We start from the raw sequence: 25006 nt of genomic DNA on the forward strand, positions 1-25006 counted from the left end.
AAAAGCAAGTTTAGCAGCCCTCCAACACAGATGAAACGCTCCAACAGAAGCATCTTATTAAAGAAGATTGGGGAGAGAAAAGGAGTTAAGGGCATGCTCTCCTAAACACAACGTTTGTCCAAAGAGAAAACAGACACCTTACCAGCCATGGAAGCTAAGAACTGGGCCTGGAGGAAGGACTACAACTCCCTGTCACTGTATCTCGGAGGAGCTGAAACAGCTGGTGGAGGCCTTCTGGGGGTTGTAGTTGTATATAGGCAGGCCATCGGCAAGGGAAATAGGCTTTTAAACTACAACACCCATGAAGGTCAGTCGCTGCAACAAGCACACAGAGGTGGTGCAGTTTTGCACACTGATAAGCTACAATTAGTTGCTCGCCCAATGTTCTGGGGCTTGGTAATACTCGCATATCCTCCACCACCCCCGCTCACGTTGGTGGAGAAGAAGGGGGATTCACAACACCATTGGTGGGAATAGTACATTTTACCCCTCTAAAGTCCAACACTTTCCCTACTGTTCCAAGTGGAAATAGTCCTCCAAAGTCCAAAACGTTCCCTCCTCGTGCACAGACTGGAGTGGGAATAATATATTTTACCCCTTTGAAGTTCAATGCTTTTCTCTACTGCTGCATAGATTGAAGTGGGAATAGTATATGTTAGCCTTTTAAAATCCAACACATTCCCTACGGTTGCGCTGTTTGAAGTGGGAATAGTAAATGTAATCCCTCCAAAGGCCAACACTTTCCTAGTGTTGTTTAGACTGCAGTGGGATTAGTAAATTTGACGCCTTCGGAAACCAATGATTTCCTTATTTATTATTATTATTTTGAAACTTATAAAGCACTCAGCTACCCCCAACGGGGGTGTCCCAGCCTTAAGACATATTTACAACAAGGGGTGGTGATGGACAGAGTCTCTGAATTAAGCAGAGTACTCTCACCCAGTAAAGAGATCAGGGCTAGATCCAACACCGTTTTTTAGCTCATTGCACCATCCCAGTTTTAGAACCTGGCTGTATGCACATTAGTCTGTCCCTGGCCCAGTGCATCATGGGAACAGGGCAGACCAGACTACAAAAGCCAATTCTTACACTGGGAAGGAAACAAGCTTCCGGGGACCGGTTTCTGGCATTCCAGCCGTCTTCGGCCCGGCTTGCTTGAATCCTGATGGTGCAATGAGCAAGGGACTCACGTCTGAGTATACCCTTCCACGCTTAGGGTGGACAAAATTATTTACAACAAGGGGTGGTGATGGACAGAGTCTCTGAATTAAGCAGAGTACTCTCACCCAGTCAAGAGATCAGGGCTAGATCCAACACCGTTTTTTAGCTCATTGCACCATCCCAGTTTCAGAACCTGGCTGTATGCACATTAGTCTGTCCCTGGCCCAGTGCATCATGGGAACAGGGCAGACCAGACTACAAAAGCCAATTCTTACACTGGGAAGGAAACAAGCTTCCGGGGACCGGTTTCTGGCATTCCAGCCGTCTTCGGCCCGGCTTGCTTGAATCCTGATGGTGCAATGAGCAAGGGACTCACATCTGAGTATACCCTTCCACGCTTAGGGTGGACAAAATTATTTACAACAAGGGGTGGTGATGGACAGAGTCTCTGAATTAAGCAGAGTACTCTCACCCAGTCAAGAGATCAGGGCTAGATCCAACACCGTTTTTTAGCTCATTGCACCATCCCAGGTTCAGAACCTGGCTGTATGCAAATTAGTCTGTCCCTGGCCCAGTGCATTATGGGAACAGGGCAGACCAGACTACAAAAGCCAATTCTTACACTGGGAAGGAAACAAGCTTCCGGGGACCGGTTTCTGGCATTCCAGCCGTCTTCGGCCCGGCTTGCTTGAATCCTGATGGTGCAATGAGCAAGGGACTCACATCTGAGTATACCCTTCCACGCTTAGGGTGGACAAAATTATTTACAACAAGGGGTGGTGATGGACAGAGTCTCTGAATTAAGCAGAGTACTCTCACCCAGTCAAGAGATCAGGGCTAGATCCAACACCGTTTTTTAGCTCAATGCACCATCCCAGTTTCAGAACCTGGCTGTATGCACATTAGTCTGTCCCTGGCCCAGTGCATCATGGGAACAGGGCAGACCAGACTACAAAAGCCAATTCTTACACTGGGAAGGAAACAAGCTTCCGGGGACCGGTTTCTGGCATTCCAGCCGTCTTCGGCCCGGCTTGCTTGAATCCTGATGGTGCAATGAGCAAGGGACTCACATCTGAGTATACCCTTCCACGCTTAGGGTGGACAAAATTATTTACACCAAGGGGTGGTGATGGACAGAGTCTCTGAATTAAGCAGAGTACTCTCACCCAGTCAAGAGATCAGGGCTAGATCCAACACCGTTTTTTAGCTCATTGCACCATCCCAGTTTCAGAACCTGGCTGTATGCAAATTAGTCTGTCCCTGGCCCAGTGCATCATGGGAACAGGGCAGACCAGACTACAAAAGCCAATTCTTACACTGGGAAGGAAACAAGCTTCCGGGGACCGGTTTCTGGCATTCCAGCCGTCTTCGGCCCGGCTTGCTTGAATCCTGATGGTGCAATGAGCATGGGACTCACATCTGAGTATACCCTTCCACGCTTAGGGTGGACAAAATTATTTACAACAAGGGGTGGTGATGGACAGAGTCTCTGAATTAAGCAGAGTACTCTCACCCAGTCAAGAGATCAGGGCTAGATCCAACACCGTTTTTTAGCTCATTGCACCATCCCAGTTTCAGAACCTGGCTGTATGCAAATTAGTCTGTCCCTGGCCCAGTGCATCATGGGAACAGGGCAGACCAGACTACAAAAGCCAATTCTTACACTGGGAAGGAAACAAGCTTCCGGGGACCGGTTTCTGGCATTCCAGCCGTCTTCGGCCCGGCTTGCTTGAATCCTGATGGTGCAATGAGCAAGGGACTCACATCTGAGTATACCCTTCCACGCTTAGGGTGGACAAAATTATTTACAACAAGGGGTGGTGATGGACAGAGTCTCTGAATTAAGCAGAATACTCTCACCCAGTCAAGAGATCAGGGCTAGATCCAACACCGTTTTTTTAGCTCATTGCACCATCCCAGTTTTAGAACCTGGCTGTATGCAAATTAGTCTGTCCCTGGCCCAGTGCATCATGGGAACAGGGCAGACCAGACTACAAAAGCCAATTCTTACACTGGGAAGGAAACAAGCTTCCGGGGACCGGTTTCTGGCATTCCAGCCGTCTTCGGCCCGGCTTGCTTGAATCCTGATGGTGCAATGAGCAAGGGACTCACATCTGAGTATACCCTTCCACGCTTAGGGTGGACAAAATTATTTACAACAAGGGGTGGTGATGGACAGAGTCTCTGAATTAAGCAGAGTACTCTCACCCAGTCAAGAGATCAGGGCTAGATCCAACACCGTTTTTTAGCTCATTGCACCATCCCAGTTTCAGAACCTGGCTGTATGCAAATTAGTCTGTCCCTGGCCCAGTGCATCATGGGAACAGGGCAGACCAGACTACAAAAGCCAATTCTTACACTGGGAAGGAAACAAGCTTCCGGGGACCGGTTTCTGGCATTCCAGCCGTCTTCGGCCCGGCTTGCTTGAATCCTGATGGTGCAATGAGCAAGGGACTCACATCTGAGTATACCCTTCCACGCTTAGGGTGGACAACATTATTTACAACAAGGGGTGGTGATGGACAGAGTCTCTGAATTAAGCAGAGTACTCTCACCCAGTCAAGAGATCAGGGCTAGATCCAACACCGTTTTTTAGCTCATTGCACCATCCCAGTTTCAGAACCTGGCTGTATGCAAATTAGTCTGTCCCTGGCCCAGTGCATCATGGGAACAGGGCAGACCAGACTACAAAAGCCAAGCGCTAAGACAGGCAGCAGTTGCAGGTACCAATAAAGGGCTAAGGGTTGGAAAAAAGCCAGGTCTTCAAGACACGTCGGAAAATGGTTTCAGATTCAGCCATATGCAGGGACAGTGGCAGGCTATTCCAGGTTTTGGCAGTAATGGTAATGGCTTGGTAGATCGTAGAGAAGTGGGATACCCATGCTTCGCTAGAAATTGTACAGCTTATAGATGTTAATGTGAGGCCCGCAGATCTGATATCCTTGACTGCCAGCCAAAAGCCATTCCCGTTGTTAAGTTTGGCGGCACACGTAAGGATATCCCATCTCTCTTTTAAAACAACGTCTTTCCGTTATTTTGTGATAAGCTTATAATGATTTTACAAGTGTCAGATCCCTTGGTTCCATCGCAAGAGCCATGCGAAGATCTCTATTGGCTCTAGAGCAAGCAAGTATTAAAACTTTTTAAAAAACTGCGGGGTGGAAATGAAAGTATTTTAATAAGTACGGTTAGGTTTAGTTATGGCAGCTATATCATACCTCATTTTTGCTAATTTTTCACAAAAAGAAGACAGGAAATCACAAAAAGGCTCAGAAATAGATTTTAATGTAATACATTCTGAATTTTTTTGTTCCTTCATCAGTTTATATAGTTATTTGCTTAAATTGGCAGAACTACCCTGACCAGTTGACAAACAGTACCCCTTTGCATGCTTAATCTCATTACAATATTCCTCAGCTTTGATTTTGAAGGGAAGTTCCAATTGTGGATCATGAGATCTTCTCCATTTGCATTCCAAGGGCCCGATGTACGACGGTTTTAAGTGTGCGCACATGGGTCTTAGACCCGTTGTGCACGCTAAAAACCATGGGCCCGTGTACAAAAAGCATTTTGAGAGACCCAGATAAATTGGGACTGCGCAAAGTACTGTTTTGCAACTCATTATTTGGAAGGGGCGTTCCCATCCAAATAGCGACTCCATAGCCATGTACTAATGTTTTGCGACCACAACACCCGCAAATTACCACCTACTTCAAGAAGGTGGCAATGCATTTGCAAATGCGTGCAAAATAATTTTTTAAGGCCAGGCAGTGGTCCAAGGGATTACTGCCTTTCCTTAAAAAAATCAAACAAAAACGTTTCATTTTATTTTTTTTAAATACATCCTATTTCCCTTTAAGGAAAACGAGCTGAATTTTAAAATAAACTGCTTCATTTAAAAGCAGTCCTGGACATGGTGGTCTGCTGAGCCCAGCTGGCCACCATCCCTGGGAGGGCCAGCCATTCCAAATGAGGTCGCAAAATGCGAGAGGCTCATTAGTATTCATGAGCCTCGCATTTTGCGACCCCATTGGGAATCGCAACCAGTGTCCAAGACACTGTTGTACATGGCAAATAGCGAGTCGCAAATTGCGAGTCGCAAAAGTAACGCAATTTGCGAGTCGCTATTTGGCAGGTCGTAAATCTGGCCCCAAATGCCTCAATTCTAATTTCATATTTGCTATCTCATTGGAAAACTAGGAATTTGGGGTTTGCCAAGCTCTAAATCAGGCACTTAGTTTCCTCCTTTAAGATTTACGTGTTGCTTTGTATCATAAGTAATTCATCTAAGATTAGAGAAGTTACATTATTAGATTTGGCTATAGATGATTAGGACGGTTAGCATTTTCCACTACTGGCTCAGATTATATTTTTGTTTAGATTTTATGGATGAGGTTTAGACCCAAAAAGAATTGCCAGGAGTGTTCCTTTACAATCATTTAAAAAAAAACATATTTAAATTAGCAGTATTGAGAGGAGAAAGCTACAGCCTTATTGTAGGAAGGTGGCTACCTGACTATGGTTACCCCAGATTTTTTGCCTGTGTTTAGCTGGTTTTTTGACTTAGTTGACCTGGTTCCCTGCTAATCAGGGCCCCAGGCCATCTGCTCTCTCTGTAAAATGGATTCCATGTACCCTAGGTACATACCACAATTGGAAATGGACTCCTTGTCAGCCCCTGTATAATGCACTATAGGTGCCCAGGGCATAGGGGCCACCAAGGCCTACCAGGGGCTGCAGCATATCTTTTGCCACCCCTGGCTGGTTCTTAAATTGACACAACTGGCTGATCACTCAGCTGGGGTAAGGTGGTGTAATCACCCCTTACTTAGATATAGTATACCTATATCTAACCCTATATCTGGACACATATACACCTGAGAGCCACTCCTATGGAAGGCCTCATCAATCCTGGAGGCAGAGTGCGTGGTTTAATGTGAGATGGAGCTCTGGCATGAGCTGAGCCTGTCTGCAGCTGTCGGGAACAACTCCCTAAGCTGTTTCAGGATAATGCCATACCATATACTCTTAAGTGCCTTATAATCCTCGCGGTTATATAGCAACTCTGGTTTGGCTTTATCAAAACATGTCGTGTAAGGTGTCATACGATTTGGAATACCATCCCCTCGCCAGTTCTGGCGACGGGGATAGCATTCCACCCCTCTAGAGGAGTAAGACATGTTCCTTTACTTTAATGCGGTTAATTTCTCCAAAGACCTTAGATCCACAAAATGGATGCCTCTGCCACAGACAAATGTCTGGACCCCTGCAGCTGACCGAAACTCGGCCAAATGGGTCCTGGACAAAGGGTTTCCTGTCACAGGAGGGTGTCACCGCCCTCCAGACAGGAGATAGTGGATTGTAGCAGGGAGGTCTGAAAGAAACCAGACACTGCCTGGGGCGCACAAGGCTGCCCCTTGCATAATCCGGCCAAACCGGTTCTGGGGCACTCCAGCCCTCGTGCCAGGTCGGCCTGGATCAAAGGAAAGGGGTGTATCCACCCCCTTCCTGGGTCCCACCCATAGGGGGGGACCTAGCAGGTAATCACGCCCCCCAGATTCGAATAAGAGTGGGAGCGGTGCCAATGCACATCAGATTTCCTGGAAGAAACATTAGAAACGAAACTCTGGACCCTTGGACCTCCATCTCAACGTGGAAGCCCGAAGAATCTCCCTTGTGGTCAAGGAGTGACCACCCTGCAGCAGCAGGCACCATCCAGCCCTCGACGTCTACTTAGTTGCAGTTCCCGCCGGAACTCGAGCGACTGAGATCGACGAGATCAAGCTTGCCTGCCTTCCAACAGCCCGATCCACAGTCCCTGCAGAGCTGAGACCCGTGGAGGCGACCGGAAGCGTGGGGCACGCCATCTTGAATTGACCACGAGACGCTGACCGTGCAGCCCACGAGTGACCCTCGAAGCTGTGCACCGGGGTTTGAGAAGCCCCCACCCTGAGCTACTCTTGAGCCGAAGTTCAGCCCTCCACACTCGACGAGTGCTGCGTGGGGCCCTTCTGCTCCATTTGGCTCAACGCGTTGGCCCGGTCACTTGCCAGCCGGCTAGTGGTCCCTGTGCCGACGAAACTACAAAGAAGACTCGTGAATCTGGTTGCTCCAGATCCACACCAGCTCCCCTGAAAAGGAGCCCCCACTCTGACCTTCCTGGTTCGAGTGAGAAGCAATCTCCCGGTTCCGCGTTGATTGCTCTTGCCAAGTGTTGTTTGCTCCAAACTTGAAGCCGACAGCGCCGACGGTGAGAGCCTGCGTGGGACAGATCGTGACCTGCTCCTGGACGTCGCAGATGCCCCAGAGCCCACGTGACAGCGGAGAGAAGCTCCTCGATGACCACCTGATTGCGCCCGACATTGCCTGGTTCCGTCCTGGTTCCACCCTGGTCACTGCTGAGTGACCCAGACTCTGTCCCCTCTGCTTTCAGGTACCCTTCGACTTGAGTCCACCCTTGGACTCCACCGGACACTTCATCTTCAACCTGCCTGCAGCCCTTTCAGCTTCAAGCACCAAGAGCCTGCGTGTCAAAACCCGACGCCACTTCGACCCTGTGCACCCACTTCCTGTGGGTGAGGTAACTTTGCTCCGCCGGTGTTCCCACACTGGTGCACATCTCTAGGGCCTGTGTGTTAAGTTTTGTTCCTCTAGGTCCAGCGGAAGTGTCCTTAAACTTTAACTTTATAACTTTTACGCACCATTGGTTAACATTGGTGCATGCGTGCGCTTTCCGCACATCTCCCGAATCCCGAGGGCCATTCCCGACTTCAGCATTGCTTGTCCTGACTGCTCCCAGCGATTCCCTAGGCCCTAGGCCTAACCACTGCTCGATTGGTATCTCTTATACCACTTGTTTAGTATATGGTTTGAGTGGCCACCCGCCCTCATCCATAATTGTGCAACTTTGTATGTTTAAACTGTGCTTTTGATTTAACGCTTGTGCCCCTTTATTCATAAAGAATATTGGGGATTGTTTTTAGTAATAAACACATATATTTTTTATAATATATACTTGTGTGGTGTCCTTTCATTTGATATTACAGGATTGTATGTGGTAAAACAGCTCGCTTAACACGACCTCTTAAGTTAAGCCTTTAGGCTGCTTAGTCCATGCTACCCCTAGGATAGCTTGTCTAATAAGGTTGACTTACAACCAGACACCATAAGGGATTGTTTGGTCTGATAATAGGTGGTTCCAGAATTGGAAACATCACCTATCAGGCCAACTTCTCACACTTATGATCTGACCAGATTAAGCACACAGGTTTATCTAGCATGATCCCGTCAAAACTAGAAAAATGGGTCAAGAACAACCTGCTAAATCAGCGAGTTGTGGTGATCGTAACGTTAGTTTTACAAAACCCAGTAGATTCTTCTTAAAATCAATTGCGGATTATGGAGTGGCATCTAGCTACAGATTAAGATCTTGTTCTTGATTCAGTATAAACTAATAGGTCGTAAAATGTGTTACGCGTATACCATAACTGGGGGGGGGGGGGGATGGAGAGTGGCCTGTACAATAGCAAGAATGCCGGTCCATATGTGTTTGCTTTGGTAAGATATAACTAAGGGGCTGATTTCATTTTGGGTAGACCGCCCGTTGTTCCGCCATGGCGTCGGAGTGAATTACTCTGTTGCGCTGGTGGAGGGACAGCCCACCAGATTTATACATGCCTGCCAACTGGTGGTCATTTGTAATGCATGGGCAGGGGTGCCTGTCAATGCTCTTTTCTGTTTGGTGCAGGGTTGCATCAGTGGAACTGAGGCCTGTACCAAATTGGTTCTTTTTTGTTATTTTCAAAAAGAAAATGCCGAAACAGTACTTTCTTTTTTAAAGTAAAAATGATAATGCTCCCCTCACCATGAAAGCCCTTTCCCATGGCGAGGAGTGCAGTTTTCAGTGCCCGTTACTACTGTCTAAAGTAGGTGGGTGGAACGACAGCTCAGCCTCCGACGGCCCTTACTCCACAGGGAGTCGGCGGGGATTAATCGTAGTGGAGACAGAGCAGTCTCGGCTGTCATTCACCCTAAGGTCCGCCCACAATTACATCTGGCAGCTGGACCACATTCTTGGCGGTAAGGATACTCTATCGCCATGGCGACGGAGAACCTTACTGTCAAGAATTAAATCGGGACCTAAATTGCTGAAGGGGGAAAGTTTGAACTCTCCAATTTGCAAAAAGGGTGAATATCATGAAATCACAGCTGCTTCACATCCATGTTTGATGGTTCTATTGCCTAGCCAAATATTATAATTTGGGGAGGGACTCATTCATACAGTAAGGGGGTTGAATGGTCTGATAACCAGGTCTCTGTTGCAAATAAAGAACCCACACGATCTTCTTGGATAAAGAATAGATTTCTAGACAATGCACTAAGTCAAGTCAAGTCAAGTTAAAATTTGTATAGCGCACTACTCACCCGGAGGGTCTCAAGGCGCTTGATGGGGGGGGGGTTGTTACTTATCAAATAGCCAAGTTTTGAGTTGTTTTCTGAAGGAGAGGTGGTTCTGAGTAAGGCGGAGGTGGGTGGGGAGAGAGTTCCAGGTTTTGGCCGCCAGGTAGGAGAAAGATCTTCCTCCCATGGTGGTTTTACGGATACGTGGAATCGTGGCGAGGGCTTGATTGGACGATCGTAGTTGACGGGTGGGGGTGTAAAAGGTCAGGCGCGTGTTGAGGTATTTGGGTCCTAGGTCGTAGAGGGCTTTGTGTGCGTGGGTGAGAAGACGGAACGTTATTCTCTTGTTGACGGGGAGCCAATGAAGGTCTCACAGGTGACCGGAAATGTGGTCGTGGCGGGGTATGTCTAGGATGAGTCTGGCGGAGGCGTTCTGAATGCTTTGGAGTTTTTTCTGTAGTTTGGCTGTGGTTCCAGCGTAGAGGGTGTTTCCGTAGTCCAGTCGGCTTGTGACAAGTGCTTGAGTGACTGTCTTTCTTGTTTCGGTGGGGATCCATCTGAAGATCTTTCGGAGCATGCGTAGGATGTTAAAGCATGATGATGAGATGGCGTTGACTTGTCTGGTCATCGAGAGGGAGGAGTCTAGAATGAATCCCAGGTTGCGAGCATGGTCCGTTGGTTTGGGCGCGCTGCCTAGGGCTGGTGGCCACCATGAGTCGTCCCAAGCGGAGGGTGATGATCCTAGGATGAGGACTTCCGTCTTGTCTGAATTTAGTTTTAAGCGGCTGTTCTTCATACATTCGGCTACGTCTTTCATCCCTTCGTGTAGGTTGGTTTTGGCGGTGTTTGGGTCTTTGGTGAGGGAGAGGATCAGCTGTGTGTCGTCAGCGTAGGAGATGATGTTGAGGTTGTGTTGGCGTGCGATGGATGCGAGGGGGCTCATGTAGACGTTGAAGAGAGTGGGGCTGAGCGAGGAGCCTTGGGGAACGCCGCAGATTACTTCGGTGGCCTCTGATCTGAAAGGGGGGAGGCGGACTCTCTGGGTTCTTCCGGTGAGGAACGATATGATCCAATCCAATGCTTTTCCTTGTATTCCGATGTTGTTGAGGCGTTGTACAAGGGTGCTATGACAGACCGTGTCAAACGCTGCGAAGAGGTCCAGGAGGATGAGGGCAGCTGTTTCTCCGTTGTCGAGTAGTGATCGGATGTCGTCTGTGGCTGCGATGAGGGCGGTCTCGGTGCTGTGTTTGGCTCGGAAAGCGGACTGTGAGGGGTCGAGGGAGCCGTTAGACTCGAGGAAGGCGGCAAGCTGATTGTTGACGGCCTTCTCTATGACTTTGGCAGGGAAAGGGAGGAGCGAGATGGGGCGGTAGTTCTTAAGTTCAGTAGGGTCTGCTGTAGGTTTCTCCAGGAGAGCACCGAGTTCGGCATGTTTCCAGCTTTCCGGGAAGGTAGCGGTGTTGTGGGAGCAGTTGATGATATTCTGGAGGTGGGGTGCAATGATGGAGTCGGCCTTGTTGAAGATGTGGTGGGGGCATGGGTCAGTTGGTGATCCGGAGTGGATGGAGTTCATCAAGCGGATGGTGTCTTCGGTGCTGATCGGGTTCCAGGAGTCAAGGGTGGTGGTGGGGGGCTTCAGTTCGGTGGTAAGGGGGGTGGACTGGTCGCAGAAGCTGTTATGTATGTCAACGATTTTACTGTGGAAGAACGAGGCTAGAGAATCGCAGAGGCCTTGAGAGGGAGTGATGTCGTTGGTGTCGGCGGTGGGGTTGGTAAGCTCTTTGATGATGCTGAAGAGTTCCTTGCTGTTGTGGGCGTTGTTGTCGAGTCGCTCATTGAATGCTGATTTCTTGGTGGATCGGATCAGCTGGTGGTGTTTGCGGGTGGCCTCCTTGAGGGCGGTCATGTTGTCTGTGGTAGGGTTTCTTCGCCAGGCTTTCTCCAGGGTGTGGCATTTTTTTTTTTGGAGTTCTTGAGGTCGTCATTGAACCAAGAGGCTTTTTTGCTGCCTGGCTTGTTGTGTTGCTTTTTCAGGGGAGCTAATTCGTCGGCGCAGTGGGTGATCCATTGTGCGAGATTGATGGCTGCTTGAGTTGGGTCCGATGATTTGGCGAGAGGGTTTTGGTATAGCGATGTGGTGAGCTGGTCGGTGGTAAGTTTGTTCCAGTTTCTGCGGGGGACTTGTTGTGGGTCGTGGTGGGTCGTGGTCTTTCTGAAGTTGAAATGTACGCGAGAGGTTGTCCAGAAGGGTGATGGTATTGCTGTCGTTGTTCTTTTCCAGGTGTAAGTTGAGGTCCCCTAGGAGAATGTAGTCCTCGGAGGGGAGGGCATGTGGCCTGATGAAGTCAGTGATGTCTTCGCAGAATTGTGTGCGTGGTCTTGGTGGTCTGTAGATGAGGGTGCCTCTAAGTGTGGTTTTGGGGTCGGTGTGTATCTGGAAGTGGAGGTGTTCGGCGGCTGTGAGGGTGTCGTCGGAGCTGGTCGTGATGCGGATGGTTTTCTTGTGGACGATGGCGATGCCTCCTCCTGTCTGGTCGATGCGGTTCTTTCGGAGGATCTTGTAACCGTTCGGGATGGCTATGGCGATGCTGGGCGCTGATGAGGCGTTCATCCAAGTTTCTGTAAGAAAGGCGATGTCCGGCGTGGTGTTGTCTAGTAGGTTCCATAGTTCAATGGCGTGTCTGTGGATCGAACGGGTGTTGAGCAGGATGCACTTCAGATGGTTGTTGTCGGAGCTCTGTTTGGCATTTGTGGATTTAGTGTGGGTCTTGAAGCAGTTGAACTTGCAGGATTGGCAGGTGAAGGGTCCATGCGTGCGTCCTGGGGCGGCTTGGTGACAGTCGGGGAGACGGCCGGTGTTGAGTGCAGAGAGGGTTGCGACGTCGTACATTAGGTGGGTAGAGTGGATTTTGCGGGGGGCAGGGGGTCTGGCGCTGGGCGCGGTCCAGGCGCGGACAGGCGTAGACGGGCTTACGTTTGGCGCACCTTTGGCGCGCATAGGGCGCGTCCGCTGCGCGTATGTTGCTCTGACATAAGTGGATAGTGGAGGGGGGCGGAGCGAGGGAGGAGCAGCTGGGAGGCGGGAGCTGGGTGGCGAGTGGGTAGGGTCAGTAGGAGCTGGAAGGAGCGGGGGTGGGGCCGCGGGGGAGCAGCGGCGTGGACGGGCTAAGGACACAACAACAATGCTGGGCGAGATCACTGGCACAAAGGAGGTCGTGGGCACAAAAAACAATCACTGGCACAATCAATGGCACAGAATGCAGTCGCAGGCACAAATAGCTGGCACAATTGTAATCAATGCAGGCAACGATACCAGGCACAATGCAGGTCGCTGGCACAGATAGCAGGGCACAATGCAGGTCGCTGGCACAGATAGCAGGTCGCTGGCACCGATAGCAGGGCAGAGTGCAGGTCGCTGGCACAGATTGCTGGGACGAGCTGCGAGTGGAGCGACCAGTTCTGACCGGAGTCAGGATGGTGATTAACTAAGGCATTAACTAAGGTTTCATAGAATTGCTAGCAGTACTGTCCTCTGCATTAGCCAGGTGGACATTGTTTCGAGCCGGACTAGTGCAAATGTGCAAAGTTATTAAAGTTAAGAGTTTGCTTGGTGTGTGTGTGTGTGCACACGCAAAAGAACGTGCTTGTACTAGGCACAAGAGACGCGGTGTACTTGTGTTAAAGTTAGGATGTGAGTATGTAACCTCTGTGCTAACTTCCTTCCCTCCGCCACCAAATCCACGCGTTACTGGAATTCACTGCAAGTCGAAATCCAGTGCCAGGCTTTGACTAATCATTGAGAGGAAGGACCTTTTATTGCAAGGGACTGCAATGGAGCAAGCTATATCAACTGTGATGCGTATTCATTGTTTTAGTGTAACAATCAGTTTTAACTGTGGTGAAAAAATAAAATATTTACATATATATATACATATATATCCACATATTTAATCATTTTACTGTGATTAATGGCTTTTCAGTGTTATTATTGAGAAAGATTTTAGTTCGATGTTCACTTGTTTTTATTGTTTTTTTCATAACGGAAAAAATTGTTCTCTTAATCTTTAGGAACATATATATCAGTGGCACTAATGAAATAAGTTGCTCCTGTGTACTACCGTTTTGTAATAATATTTTCCAATATGAGCTAATACTTTAGGTGGAAAGGGAATCTTTTATTGTCCTTTAGAAATGTTTAAGACATAGGTTGTTGCTATAATTCAGTTTGCACAAGCTCAGGGGCTTCTGGCTTCACTGTGAGATAATCTAAACGAGATTCAAGGAATCTCCTATCAGGGAGCATCATTAAAGTGCCACCACCCAACATCTGGAATACACCGTGATCGAAGACTGCTACAGAGGCCGCCAGTGAAGCCGAAAGAACCTTCTTTAGCAAATCAAATACAAGCACATGTTCTCTCCAGTTGTACTCCTGAGCCAACCACTTACAAACACGTCACTCTGTGCCCTCCCCATAGCCAACAAATCACAAACGTGTTGCTGCATTCTGGACTACAGTCAGCAAATTACAAACAAATGTCTTTTTGCCCTTCAGTCCTGGCACAACAATCAATAAAGGAAGCTCACCAGTATTTGCCACTTCAACTTCCTCCTTCAGCTGTAAAAGCATCCTGTTGTTGTCTGCGATGGTTTCTAAAAGCGAGAACTCTGATGTCAGAAAAAAATCACCTAAAAGAAAAAAAACAAAAAAGTCTGGTCAGAAAAGTCACATCCGAGAAATGTATAAAACCTGCATTACTGTCTGCCATCGAACCAGACAAACCACTCACAGGCACATGCATCAACCATGTTTGCGAGCGAAAATGGTGCAATTCGCAAAAATCGCCCGTTTGCGCCAACAAAAAGGGCATTTGTGATGCATCACGGTTCAAGGCACTCACAATTAAAGAATTCACAATTAACTGCGATTTCTCAAATTGCGATCGCATTTAAGGAATCACAATTTGCAATTCCTTAAATGCAATGCAAGAACCACTTTAAAATAGCGATTTCACTATTTGGGGCCGCAAATTACAGAGCAATTAAACTGGTCGGTAATTTGCAAAAACGTTGAAAAATGCACTAAACTGCATTTTTCAAAGTTTCATGCTGCGCACACACATGCTCTTGGGGAATGTGTGTGCGCAACATGGGTGCACATCACAATTTCAGGGAGGCAACAGGGAGACACCCTTCAAATTGCAAGCACAATTTGCGAATACCTATTGGTACTCGCAAATTACACATGCAATCGGCAATTAATTTTTATGGGCCTGATGAATAGGGAGCCATACCTTAATTGCAACTCTCAAATTGCGAGTCGCAATTAAGGAATGTTTAGGAATCGCTATTTTTATAGTGATTCCTGCATGCATAGGCGTTTGCGAGTCCTTAATTGCGATTCCTTCATAATTGCAATTCAGGACTCTCAAAATCCTACCGTGATGCAAGTGCCCCATCGTGGCCAGGGCTAGAGTATCTGAATCCGGATTTGCGTTATTATCTTTATTTTGTTCCTTCCTGGATTTCTGTACACACATGTGAGTGAAGAGCCACAAGAGGGCAGGTTTGAATCACTGCTCAGACAGAAGGCCCTGCTGGGCGATGAAGTGGCCCAGGACACTTGTCTCAAGGGCGCTGGTTTGGGTTCTGCTCGAGTCCTTCTCATCAGCAACAATCCTCGTCCAGGTCTTATGCAAATAGCAAGAATGATGGAGCCTGGCCAGGGAGAGACTTATCGTCGCTTGTATGACTAGCTGTCTCGTCGGGGCGTCAAAAAATTTGAGCACCGGCCTTAGCCCACGCAGGACACCGAAACAGCATGCCGCCACTCTCTTGGTATGGGTAGTAAAGCAAAGGGTGTGATCTAGCCACACTCCCAGGTTCCTGAGTTCCATCACTGGTGTAGGGGCCGGCCCTAACTCCGGAGGCCACCAAACGCCACCCCAGCGGTCAGCTCCCTTCCCAACGATCATCACCTCAGTTTTTTTCGCGTTCAGCTGGAGACAGTTGTTGTTCATCCAGCTGGCCACCCCTCTCAGTCCATCTCGAAACCTGGGGGCATCCTGTTCGGCATCCCCGCTGATCGTGACCGCTAGCTGCGTGTCGTCGGCATACGAGACCATGGTTAGGCCCCATTGCCTGGCGACATCAGCCAGCGGCCGCACGTACAAGTTGAAAAGCGTGGGACTCAGCGAAGAGCCCTGAGGAACCCCCAGGTCCAGCTGATGGAATTTGGACTGAAAAGGAGGGGTGGCAACGCAGAAGGAGCGATCGCTAAGGAAGGAGCGAAACCACTGCAGAGCAGAGCCACAGATGCCAATGTCCTCCAGGCGGTGCAGAAGGATGCGATGGGACACCGTGTCAAAGGCAGCGCTAAGATCTAATAAAATAAGCGCTGCCGTTTGACCTGCATCCAACACACTCCGCAGATGTTCTACCATTGCAAGAAGGGCAGTCTCCGTGCTGTGGCCAGCACGGAACCCATTCTGCGTAGGATCGAGGACATTGGCCCGGGCCATATGCTCAGTTAGAGCTAGGTTGACGTGGGCCTCCATGACTTTGGCCGGCCAAGGAAGCAATGAAATCGGGCGGTAGTTTTCCAGTTTTAAAGGATCCAATGATGGTTTTTTCAGGATCGGGGAAACCACCGCCTGCTTCCACTTGGCAGGAACTGTACCTGAGGTCAAAGAAAGATTGATAAGCGAACACACCGCAGTACGCCCCTGAAAAGAGGAGTCTCTGAAGAGGGCAGGTCTAAGCGGGTCCGCCGGAGAGCCGGTCTTAACTCGTTGTGCCAGCTTGACAAACCCATCCCAGGACTGAGCAGGGAGAGAGTGAAATGTCGGGCAGCTGCGAGCGCCAGTCAGAGGAATAAGTGATAGCGTCGTGCTGGGAAACGACTGATAAATGGTCTTAACTTTCTCCAAAAAGAAAGCGGCCAAAGTTTCGCAATAGATTTGCATGATTTGCATGAACCTCAGTATTTCAAGAGAAAGCTAAACACAAAAGGTGTCAGCCTAATGAGGATTATGTGTTTGTGCACTCTACAACACACAATTCAACGTTACTGAAAATGATATGTTGGTGTCCGACCAGAAATATGTTTCTGTTCAATGAGGAATTATTTGAGCAACAGGGAGGAACTGCTATGGGTAACTATTTTGCCCCCAGCTATGCCAACTTGATTATGGGCTGACGGGAGGAACAAGTGCTCAATAGCCTTTGTCTTTGGCATTAGGACTCAACCTGCCACAATGCACAGTGAAGTCCAGAAAAGGTCTAGTTGCCACTGGTTGAGTGGTCTCCGGTTACAGCGGTCTTCGGCAGCTGTCTACAGGTTAGTGTCTCTTTCTTGCACGAGGACCAGGGTCCAGTTTCATGTGGCCACAGGACCGGTCAGGTCAGGACTCAGTCTCCCAGCAGGCACTTTGGCGTCCAGAAGCAGGCAGATGATCCTGGGGAGTTTGGCACTCACAGTCCTGGTTTCCTTCAGCTTTTGTGGTCCTCTGGCTGCAAAGGGGAGTCAACCAACTTACGTTTGGAGTCAGTCCTTCTGTTTTGGCACACGTGGACAACATCTACCAGAGTGGGTATTGCAGTCTCAGTCCTCTATGCATGGTCCTCTGGTTCTGCAGGTGCAGTTCAGTCTTTGGTGCAGCATCTCTTTTCTTGTTTCAGGGAGCAGCAGGGCTTCAGTCCAGTCCAGTAGTAATCTGAGGACTGTGGGTCTGAGGTGCCACTTTTATGCCATCTTCTCCTTCATGAGAGGGGAGGACTCGGTAGCCAGTGGTTCAATAGTTCCCACAAGGCTACCCATCCTACTTTACGCCACTACCTAGGGTTTTGGCCCTGAAACTATTTCAGGATACCACTCTACCCTAAACCAAGATGGCACAAGCCTTCACTCTCTGTGAGGTGCCCTGGATACATGCCTGGATGCTTGTTTCTGGTCCAGGGAGGACCTGTCTTGGCAGTTCGGGCTGGACTGTTCCCACGGGGAGCAGGGTCAAGACTAATTTGCATATGGCTGGGTCCAAACCAGAATGGCACGGGGAGCAAAAAAAGATAGATTTAACCCAGATCTGTGACTGAGGATGAATGTTTGATTGGTTCAGCATTTCATCCATCATCTGTTATTTTTGCATCCCTAGTGTGTACCAGACATAATGAGTAACTCCTACTGGAAAACTGGTTCTGCAGCAGGTTTTCACCCATGGAAGAGTTGCCTGCCTGTCTGCTTACACAGAGGTGTGGGAAGCTGAAAGTGTGATCGCCCTTTGCTTCACTGAGGTGGTAGCCTGTTTGAAGCAGGGACTTCTGTGGCCTACCCCGGGTAGTCATCCTGCTCTAGAAGGTCACACCTCCTCCCTTTAGCAGTTCCTTTTGTTCCCTTTTCCTGGGAGTGCTTTACACTGCCAAGCAGGGGCAGTCTGTTGTCTTGGGTGACAACTGATGGAGATAAACAGGAAAGGGACCAAAGGTTTGGGCAACAAAGTGGTGACTTTCTAAAGTTACCTTTGTATTAAAAGTTATCTTAAATTCAATCTCGGCAATGAGTCTGGTTTAACGTAATAATGATTTGATACCTTGAAGTAATATCTTTGGCGGTCCCTAATGGAAGTTAGCATTAAGCAAGGCAGCTAGTGAAACTCCATGAAAGCCAATAGGACCCCCGACCTAGCGACAGTGGAAATAGCAGGTTTCTGTTTCACTGTCAGGGTTTGGTAAATATAAAGGAACAGCCCTTCTTTTTTAATATGTAGCAGTCTACCTGATTGGCCAGCCAGGCTTTCCTAGGGGTGGCTTACAAATATTAAGAAGGAAGGTGTTGACCAGTCAAAAGTGTATTCTGCCATGTGGATATCACAGGCTAAGAGTTGACCAACTAAGCTGCACTGTCAGGCCTAGAGTTACGTTTCACCTTGTCACCGTAGAGGTGGCACAATAAGTGACATTTAACTTACTAGCCCTGGGTACCTCTTTTACCATATACTAGGGACTTACAGATACGTTAAATGACGCCGCTCGGTAGAGACACGGGTGCGGTGGAACGATAAGCAACGCTAGCGCTTCCTAAACCAGGGGTAATAGTGACGAACACACCCCCTTTTGGACTGGTGTAGGCTGGTATGAAAGCCCTCAGCCGACACCGGCCCATCCACATCACAAAAAGCATTGTCCAAAGAGGCGATTGATTGAACTCCACGCCCTGACGAATTTGCCACAACATATGTAAATGGCAATGAAACATATTGGCCTTCTTGGAAAAGGTTAGCAACATGCAGTGCTTTTAAGCCGAGTAAACTCACATTTGCAAATAAAGAGGGTGATTTAATAGTGAGTCTTAACTTGTTTTTAATTGCACGGGACACATTGGTCTCGGCAAATCGCGGGGTTTATGTTTTGGGACATTTATTTCTCTTTTTTTCTGCACTTCTTGTCTCTCTATTGGACACTATTTTCTTTGTTTCTGTGAATGGGCAACCGATGATATACATGGACATACTAGCAAGAACCTGCTGGTAGCCCCCTGGTGTTGCATACGTGAGGTGTCCTCTCACTCTTTCACTTATTATTTTTTAGTGAGTGCTCTTCACTCACATGTTGTGGGGGAGGATATGTATAGGTGCGTGGCTTGATTACCAGCGGTTCTTTTTATATACAAATATTCATTTGAGAGTTCTGGGACAGCGAGAAATTGGACGAGGTGCCAGAAAGTGGGTAGAAATAGATATTCCCACGTTAGAAGCAGGTCCTAAGAGTGACATTGAATAAAATCTCCGATAGCCAGGCCTTTATTGTATTGATGATTTGTGAGAGGAGGGTGGCCTATACACTATATATAGTCTCTCTCTCTCACACACACACACACACACACACACACACACACACGCGCATGCACATAAAATGACTTATTATAGAGATATAAAAGTGACCCGAATGAATGTATACGATCCTTTGACAAGATCGGTTTAAATTCCCATATATGTTGCCCAAGTCTGGGTAAATGCAGGACATGTAATAACTCCATGCATCGGGGAGCAGTGGTTACATGCACACGGTTCTGCTCTGGTGGAGAATTTGACCCATTGGGCCCAGGGAGAGGACATGCAGGGGGAGCTAGGCTCTGGGTTGTGGTATATAGTACCAGTGGATGAGCGTTCACATATTCACAATGGGTGACACAGCATTAATCGGGTGCTGATCACAGCAAGACTATTCCTTACCTTGAAGGCCATTTCCGTGTTGCATTTCCTCTTGTTCCTGATATGCGGTGGGCCAGGTCTCTCTTTCTTCTTTGATGGTTTCTGATACAATTGCAGTGGTAGGCCTCTGACCTGAATTAATAACAACATCCATGTATGAATACTTAGTCTGAAAGGCAGTACCATGTGATCCTGTTCTTGACTTTCACTGTAACATCTCCCAGTCTGAGGTACACTCAGATTTATTTCTAAGTGCATGGGAAGATGACGGAGCCCTAAAGAAGGATGGCGATTGGGTCCACTATGCCTCGGAGTACCACCCTTGATTCATCCTTTTAATAAAGGTAATTAATAGACAGATGGAAACAACAAATGAAAAATATGAACGAGTTTGGGTCTTGCTTCTTCTTCGTCTTATGGAATCTTTCATTAACTATGTTAAATCTTTACATATGTACATAGCTTTTTTTTTTAAAACTTTGTAGCCTGGTGCCACAATCAGAATCATCTGTGAAACCATAAAATTAACCAGTTGTTCTTTGGACCCATTATACAATAATTTTGTTTTTTCGCCAATCTTAATTAGAAAGCTATGTTTACTCGGTGCTTCTATATGAAACTGATATTTACACATATTCAACACCGTGAAGTATGTAGATAAACTACAATGTGTAGTTAAAAGCAGGCTCAAGTGAAGGTATATAATTGTTTTGTGCCTTGAAAAAGGCCCCTGCAGTACAAATTAATGTCAGCATTTGGTGTGGTCAAGAATTCATACTAGAGGCACAAAAGGATTCCAGAGCTTCTCAATATGTGCTTGACATGCTTCAGCGGCTGTCCTGTGTCTATGTTAAGCATCGTTTACTCTGTGGGTTTGGAGTAGTAAAAGCTGAAATACGAGGCGTCCCTTTCGTGTTGACAAATGTGGACAAGCACTATTACCACTTTACGTCCCTCTGTGCATCCAGACTTTCCTTATGCGTGACAAAAGCTGGCTGCCAACTAATCAAGAAATCCCCAGGACTTAAAGTCTTTAACCAAGATGACCTATAATGCACAGGATCAAGAGACTGAAAGAGTTACACAGTTTATGTGACTGGGGATCCTGCTTAATACATGGACCTTACACATAATCTACAAATGAATATACAATTAATTTAGGGGGCAAAGATCTATAGGTAGAAACTCAAGGGGCAGAGTAAGGGGAAATGCAGAGACAATAGAGCCGGGCTGGGGCACTAAAGAGCTCAAGTGGATAGTAAGTTAGCAGAGGACCTCCGTCTTGAGACATGCTCTCAAGAGTACTTTAAGCACGGGGTCAGTCAATCACAAAGAGGAAAAAACTCTGGCCTGGATTACAGTTTGACGGATGCAGGACAACCACAAAAACCGGTGGAACCTGTTTGGCCTATTTAGAGTGCACAGACATCAACGCACTACAAAAAGGGTGGTCAGACCAGCAGTTGCAGATTGGCGGATGTCCCACGTCTGCCAAACTCCACATCAGGTCTTATATCTTACCTGTGAGATGCAGAATGGTCTGTGTTTCCTCAGCTGCAGGAGGGGTCGCTTCCTCTTCATTGATGCAGGCTGGTATTACTTCTGTCGCTGCACCATGCCCTGAATTAACAGAAAATTCTTGAATGTAACAAGACTGTCCGACTGGCCACTGCGTCTACCTTCATAGATACATTTACTGTGAACAGTGCCGGGCGCATTAACACGAGTCCTCAGAAAGCCTGCCTCGTTAATATGGAGGAATCCTTTTGCAAAACTATCTGAACTGCTGTGAACACGGAGAAGGGCAACATACATCTGTCTGTGCATTCATTTTTGCAGTTTGTCAACATTACCAATACTTGTCCCTGTTTTTCTGCAGCCTAATTTGAAATATGCTCCAACAATACTTGCTCTATGATCCTTAACAGTATTTCTGTTACATTATCTCAAATGCCTTGGATGTTCTCAAACTTTAAAAAACGTGCTTCCTAATATTCAAAGGATTACATTAATGAACAACTTTGAATCGCTGCGGAAATAAAAATATGGAAAGGCCTCCAATGTTCCATTTCTCTGAGCTCTCTACTTTAACCAGTGCACACAAAAACACTTACTACAATGGAAAGCATCACAAATTCCTGCCACTAACAGGTGGGCTACAATTAGCTCAAACTCTTGTTCACTGTAGTACAATGCTACACAAATCCCTTTACTGGCTGGCTATGTCTCCTTCTAAAGCACACATAGTCTCTACTTTTCATAAACATGTATTTGATACATTCTAACATTTCTACCAAAACTTTGAACTAAGGTGATATTGTTACTATCTCATACAGTACCACATGTGCTCACTGGGGAGTGCTTTTCTTTAAATATTGATGTCTCTGGTGATGCCTTTGGCCCTGTGAAACCCACAGTATGTTTGGATTATGTTGTTGTTCATATGTGACAACCATCAAATGTTGAAGTCATGAAAAGAACTTAAAACAAAGTAAAAGGAAATATAGGTCATTATTGATCGAACTAGAAACTAAATACACATTAGTAATGATGACTGTTGATATGTAAATCACAAATGAATGCTTTGCAGCTTGAAGGTAAATGATAATAAATAATAAATGTGTAAAGTTGGATAAAATATAGTTAAAAAAAGGAAAAAGGGGGAAAAATGTAAATAAATAATATGTTAGTTAAATATATAATATATTAAAAATACAATGAGGATAGAATACAGATAGTATTACTGAATAGTAAATACTTGATTATAGTAAAGCATTTCAAGGTGCAATAAAAATCAGTTTGTGGTAAATCCGGGTATGATTTCAGTCAATGTATGTGATAAAATGGTTACAGTAACCAACAAATATAGTTTTTAACTTTTCATGTACAGCAAACCCACACACATATATAAACAGTCCTTACTAGAGAGAACACATATTTTTCTTGGATCTTTCACACACAAGGTTATCTGCTGAATGCACCAAGTATAAAGCCGAAAAACATGTAATTGTAGAATCTATTTAGCTTTACCCCATACAGAATTTCATAATGAGAAGACATTATTACAATAAACTACATACCTGTTAGGATCAACATAAGTTGCTATTGCAAAGGAAAACCAAATATTTGAGGATGAAGGCAGCTAAATTATTTATTCCAATTTAAATTTACAAGTCTAGACTGGGAAACCCATAGATACAATTTCCACAATAGCTCAAAATTACAAGATTTGGCAACAGAATAATTTGGAAGTACATTAAAGAGCCCTCTTGAGGAAGGAATATCAGTCAGCTCTAAAACAATGATAAATAATTGCATCGGCGCTGATTACAGAGCTATGTAATGTTGATAGAAGATGTCTAGTAAGTTAAATGTGGATTGTAACTTAAGGAACAAAATAACTGCATTATTATAAACCCATTGAGAAATCAAAGATAAATCTTTATCTCTTAATAAAGTAAATATGGTACCCGAATTGGAAAGGAGTAAAACCAGTGGTATATGGTATCACTATAAAACAGAAGTTCTGTTAATATGTTACAAGGACGCTTTATGATAGGTAGTTTTATTAAGGCAGTTCAATGAGGTCATATATCAGACGTCTTTGGCTGTAACAGTAGATCATATCGTTTTCTTTTAAGGGGGACGCATTGATGAGGAATGTTTACACCATACTCTTGTATATCAGCCATGCCTAACAGAGCATAAAGTCAGCAAAGTTTGAAGTCAAGAAACATAAGATTACAACCTAGTTGGGGTCTTTTCAATCTGGATAGAGCAATCCTGGGATATTTCTTATTGCATACAAAATAGATACAATTATATATTATTTCTGTCAGGAACCCGGCTTCGTGGGCCGCCGTCCGCACAAAGCGTGAGAAACGGCAACCAAAACACAGTCGAACCATAATCCCCAGAGGGCTATGGGGCACTTAGCGCGTGACGTCAGACGCGCAGATCAAGAGACTTAAACCCGGAACCCGGCAGGAACAGTGCCGATAATTTTGCCGAGAGCCAGGATAGTCGAGGAGCGGCTTTGTTTGGAAACCGAAGCTACCGTGAGTAGTCTGGTGTGTGTGTGGTCGCCGGCTGGTGACACACGGACCCGCGCCCCGCGGGACTACGGGTGAGCCCGATTTGGATGCACACACGGCTGTGTGGGAACCGAGTGATTGTTGAAAACCTGTGTTTGTTTTCCCCGTTTCACGAAGAGAAAAGCGGCTGCTTTCTCGTGCGGGGAAAACGGTGACTTAAACAGACCTTTTGAGCCTTTATACATGACATTTAATCCAATGGTGCGAATTGGATGTGTTGCCTAGGTGTTTTTGTGGTGGCATAAACACCCCTGTCTCTACCGAGAGAAAGTATTTCCGTTATCTGGATAGTGCAGTGCATATGCACTACTAAGTCAAAATTGTACATAGTTAAACTGTGAATGCTGAGTTACACATGGACTTGAAGGTGACTGGAACCTTTAACTCATTGCAAGTTCGATGATTTGAAGACAACCTGTTTTTGCTTTATATTACAATACAGGAGAGAACAAAGGAGGGTACCTGAGTACGATGGAAGAAGTGGCTTACAGCAGAGCGTTCACACTAAGTGGTAGGTGTGGTGTAGGATTAGCTTAAGCTCTGCAGACGAAAGTTGTAAAGTCTTATGTTTATTCTTTTGCTCCTTAGAATCAATCCCCGCCATTGATAGGACCTCACCTCCCTCTCCTGTATATCAAGCCTGTGTATTTTTCTTTACAGGTATGCTATTGATTCGTTATAAAGAACTATGTGATCAGTGTTAGTTGTGCTAAGTGCTAGTTAAGATAGGGAGGGGTGTGATTCTAAACCTCTTGTTCTTATCGTTACAGATCTCCCTCCCCGCTGTTCCCTTCCTTCCCCGCGCTCACGGGATCGTCCTGTTGGTCTGTGATATTTATTATCGGGCCGCGGGGTGGTCGTGTGGGGGTGGAGTAAGGACGTTCAACGCAGCCCCGAGGAGTAACGTGTGGAACCTGACAATTTCTTGAAAGAAAAAGTGCGAAGTGTATATGGAAACACTAAAGACAGTTATACAATACTAGGCATAAGAATCATTCTAATTGCATCTGGTCTACTCCAAGTAGGTCTCATTAATCATCGAGTGGTGATTAAGACTCAATAACGGATTTTATTTTTCCTCAAAGCTTGGAAAATAAGTCATCGTAATATCTTTACCAAACTACACTGAAAGTTTGGGCCAAC

General features: G+C 46.6%; 1 protein-coding gene across 2 annotated transcripts in view; it reads right to left on the minus strand.

Moving 5' to 3' along the window:
* Positions 1-25006, minus strand: part of LOC144770967 (uncharacterized) — a 274522-nt gene that overhangs the window by 55807 nt on the left and 193709 nt on the right. For both annotated transcript variants that reach the window (XM_078655830.1, XM_078655831.1), the window contains 3 exons: positions 21291-21389; positions 19791-19901; positions 14149-14250 (listed from right to left, as the gene is read on the minus strand). In XM_078655830.1, the coding sequence (XP_078511956.1) occupies positions 14149-14250; positions 19791-19901; positions 21291-21389 (312 nt within the window). The remainder of the gene's footprint in view (positions 1-14148; positions 14251-19790; positions 19902-21290; positions 21390-25006) is intronic.

Source organism: Lissotriton helveticus, chromosome 7 (genome assembly GCF_964261635.1).
Source record: "Lissotriton helveticus chromosome 7, aLisHel1.1, whole genome shotgun sequence".
Taxonomy (NCBI): domain Eukaryota; kingdom Metazoa; phylum Chordata; class Amphibia; order Caudata; family Salamandridae; genus Lissotriton; species Lissotriton helveticus.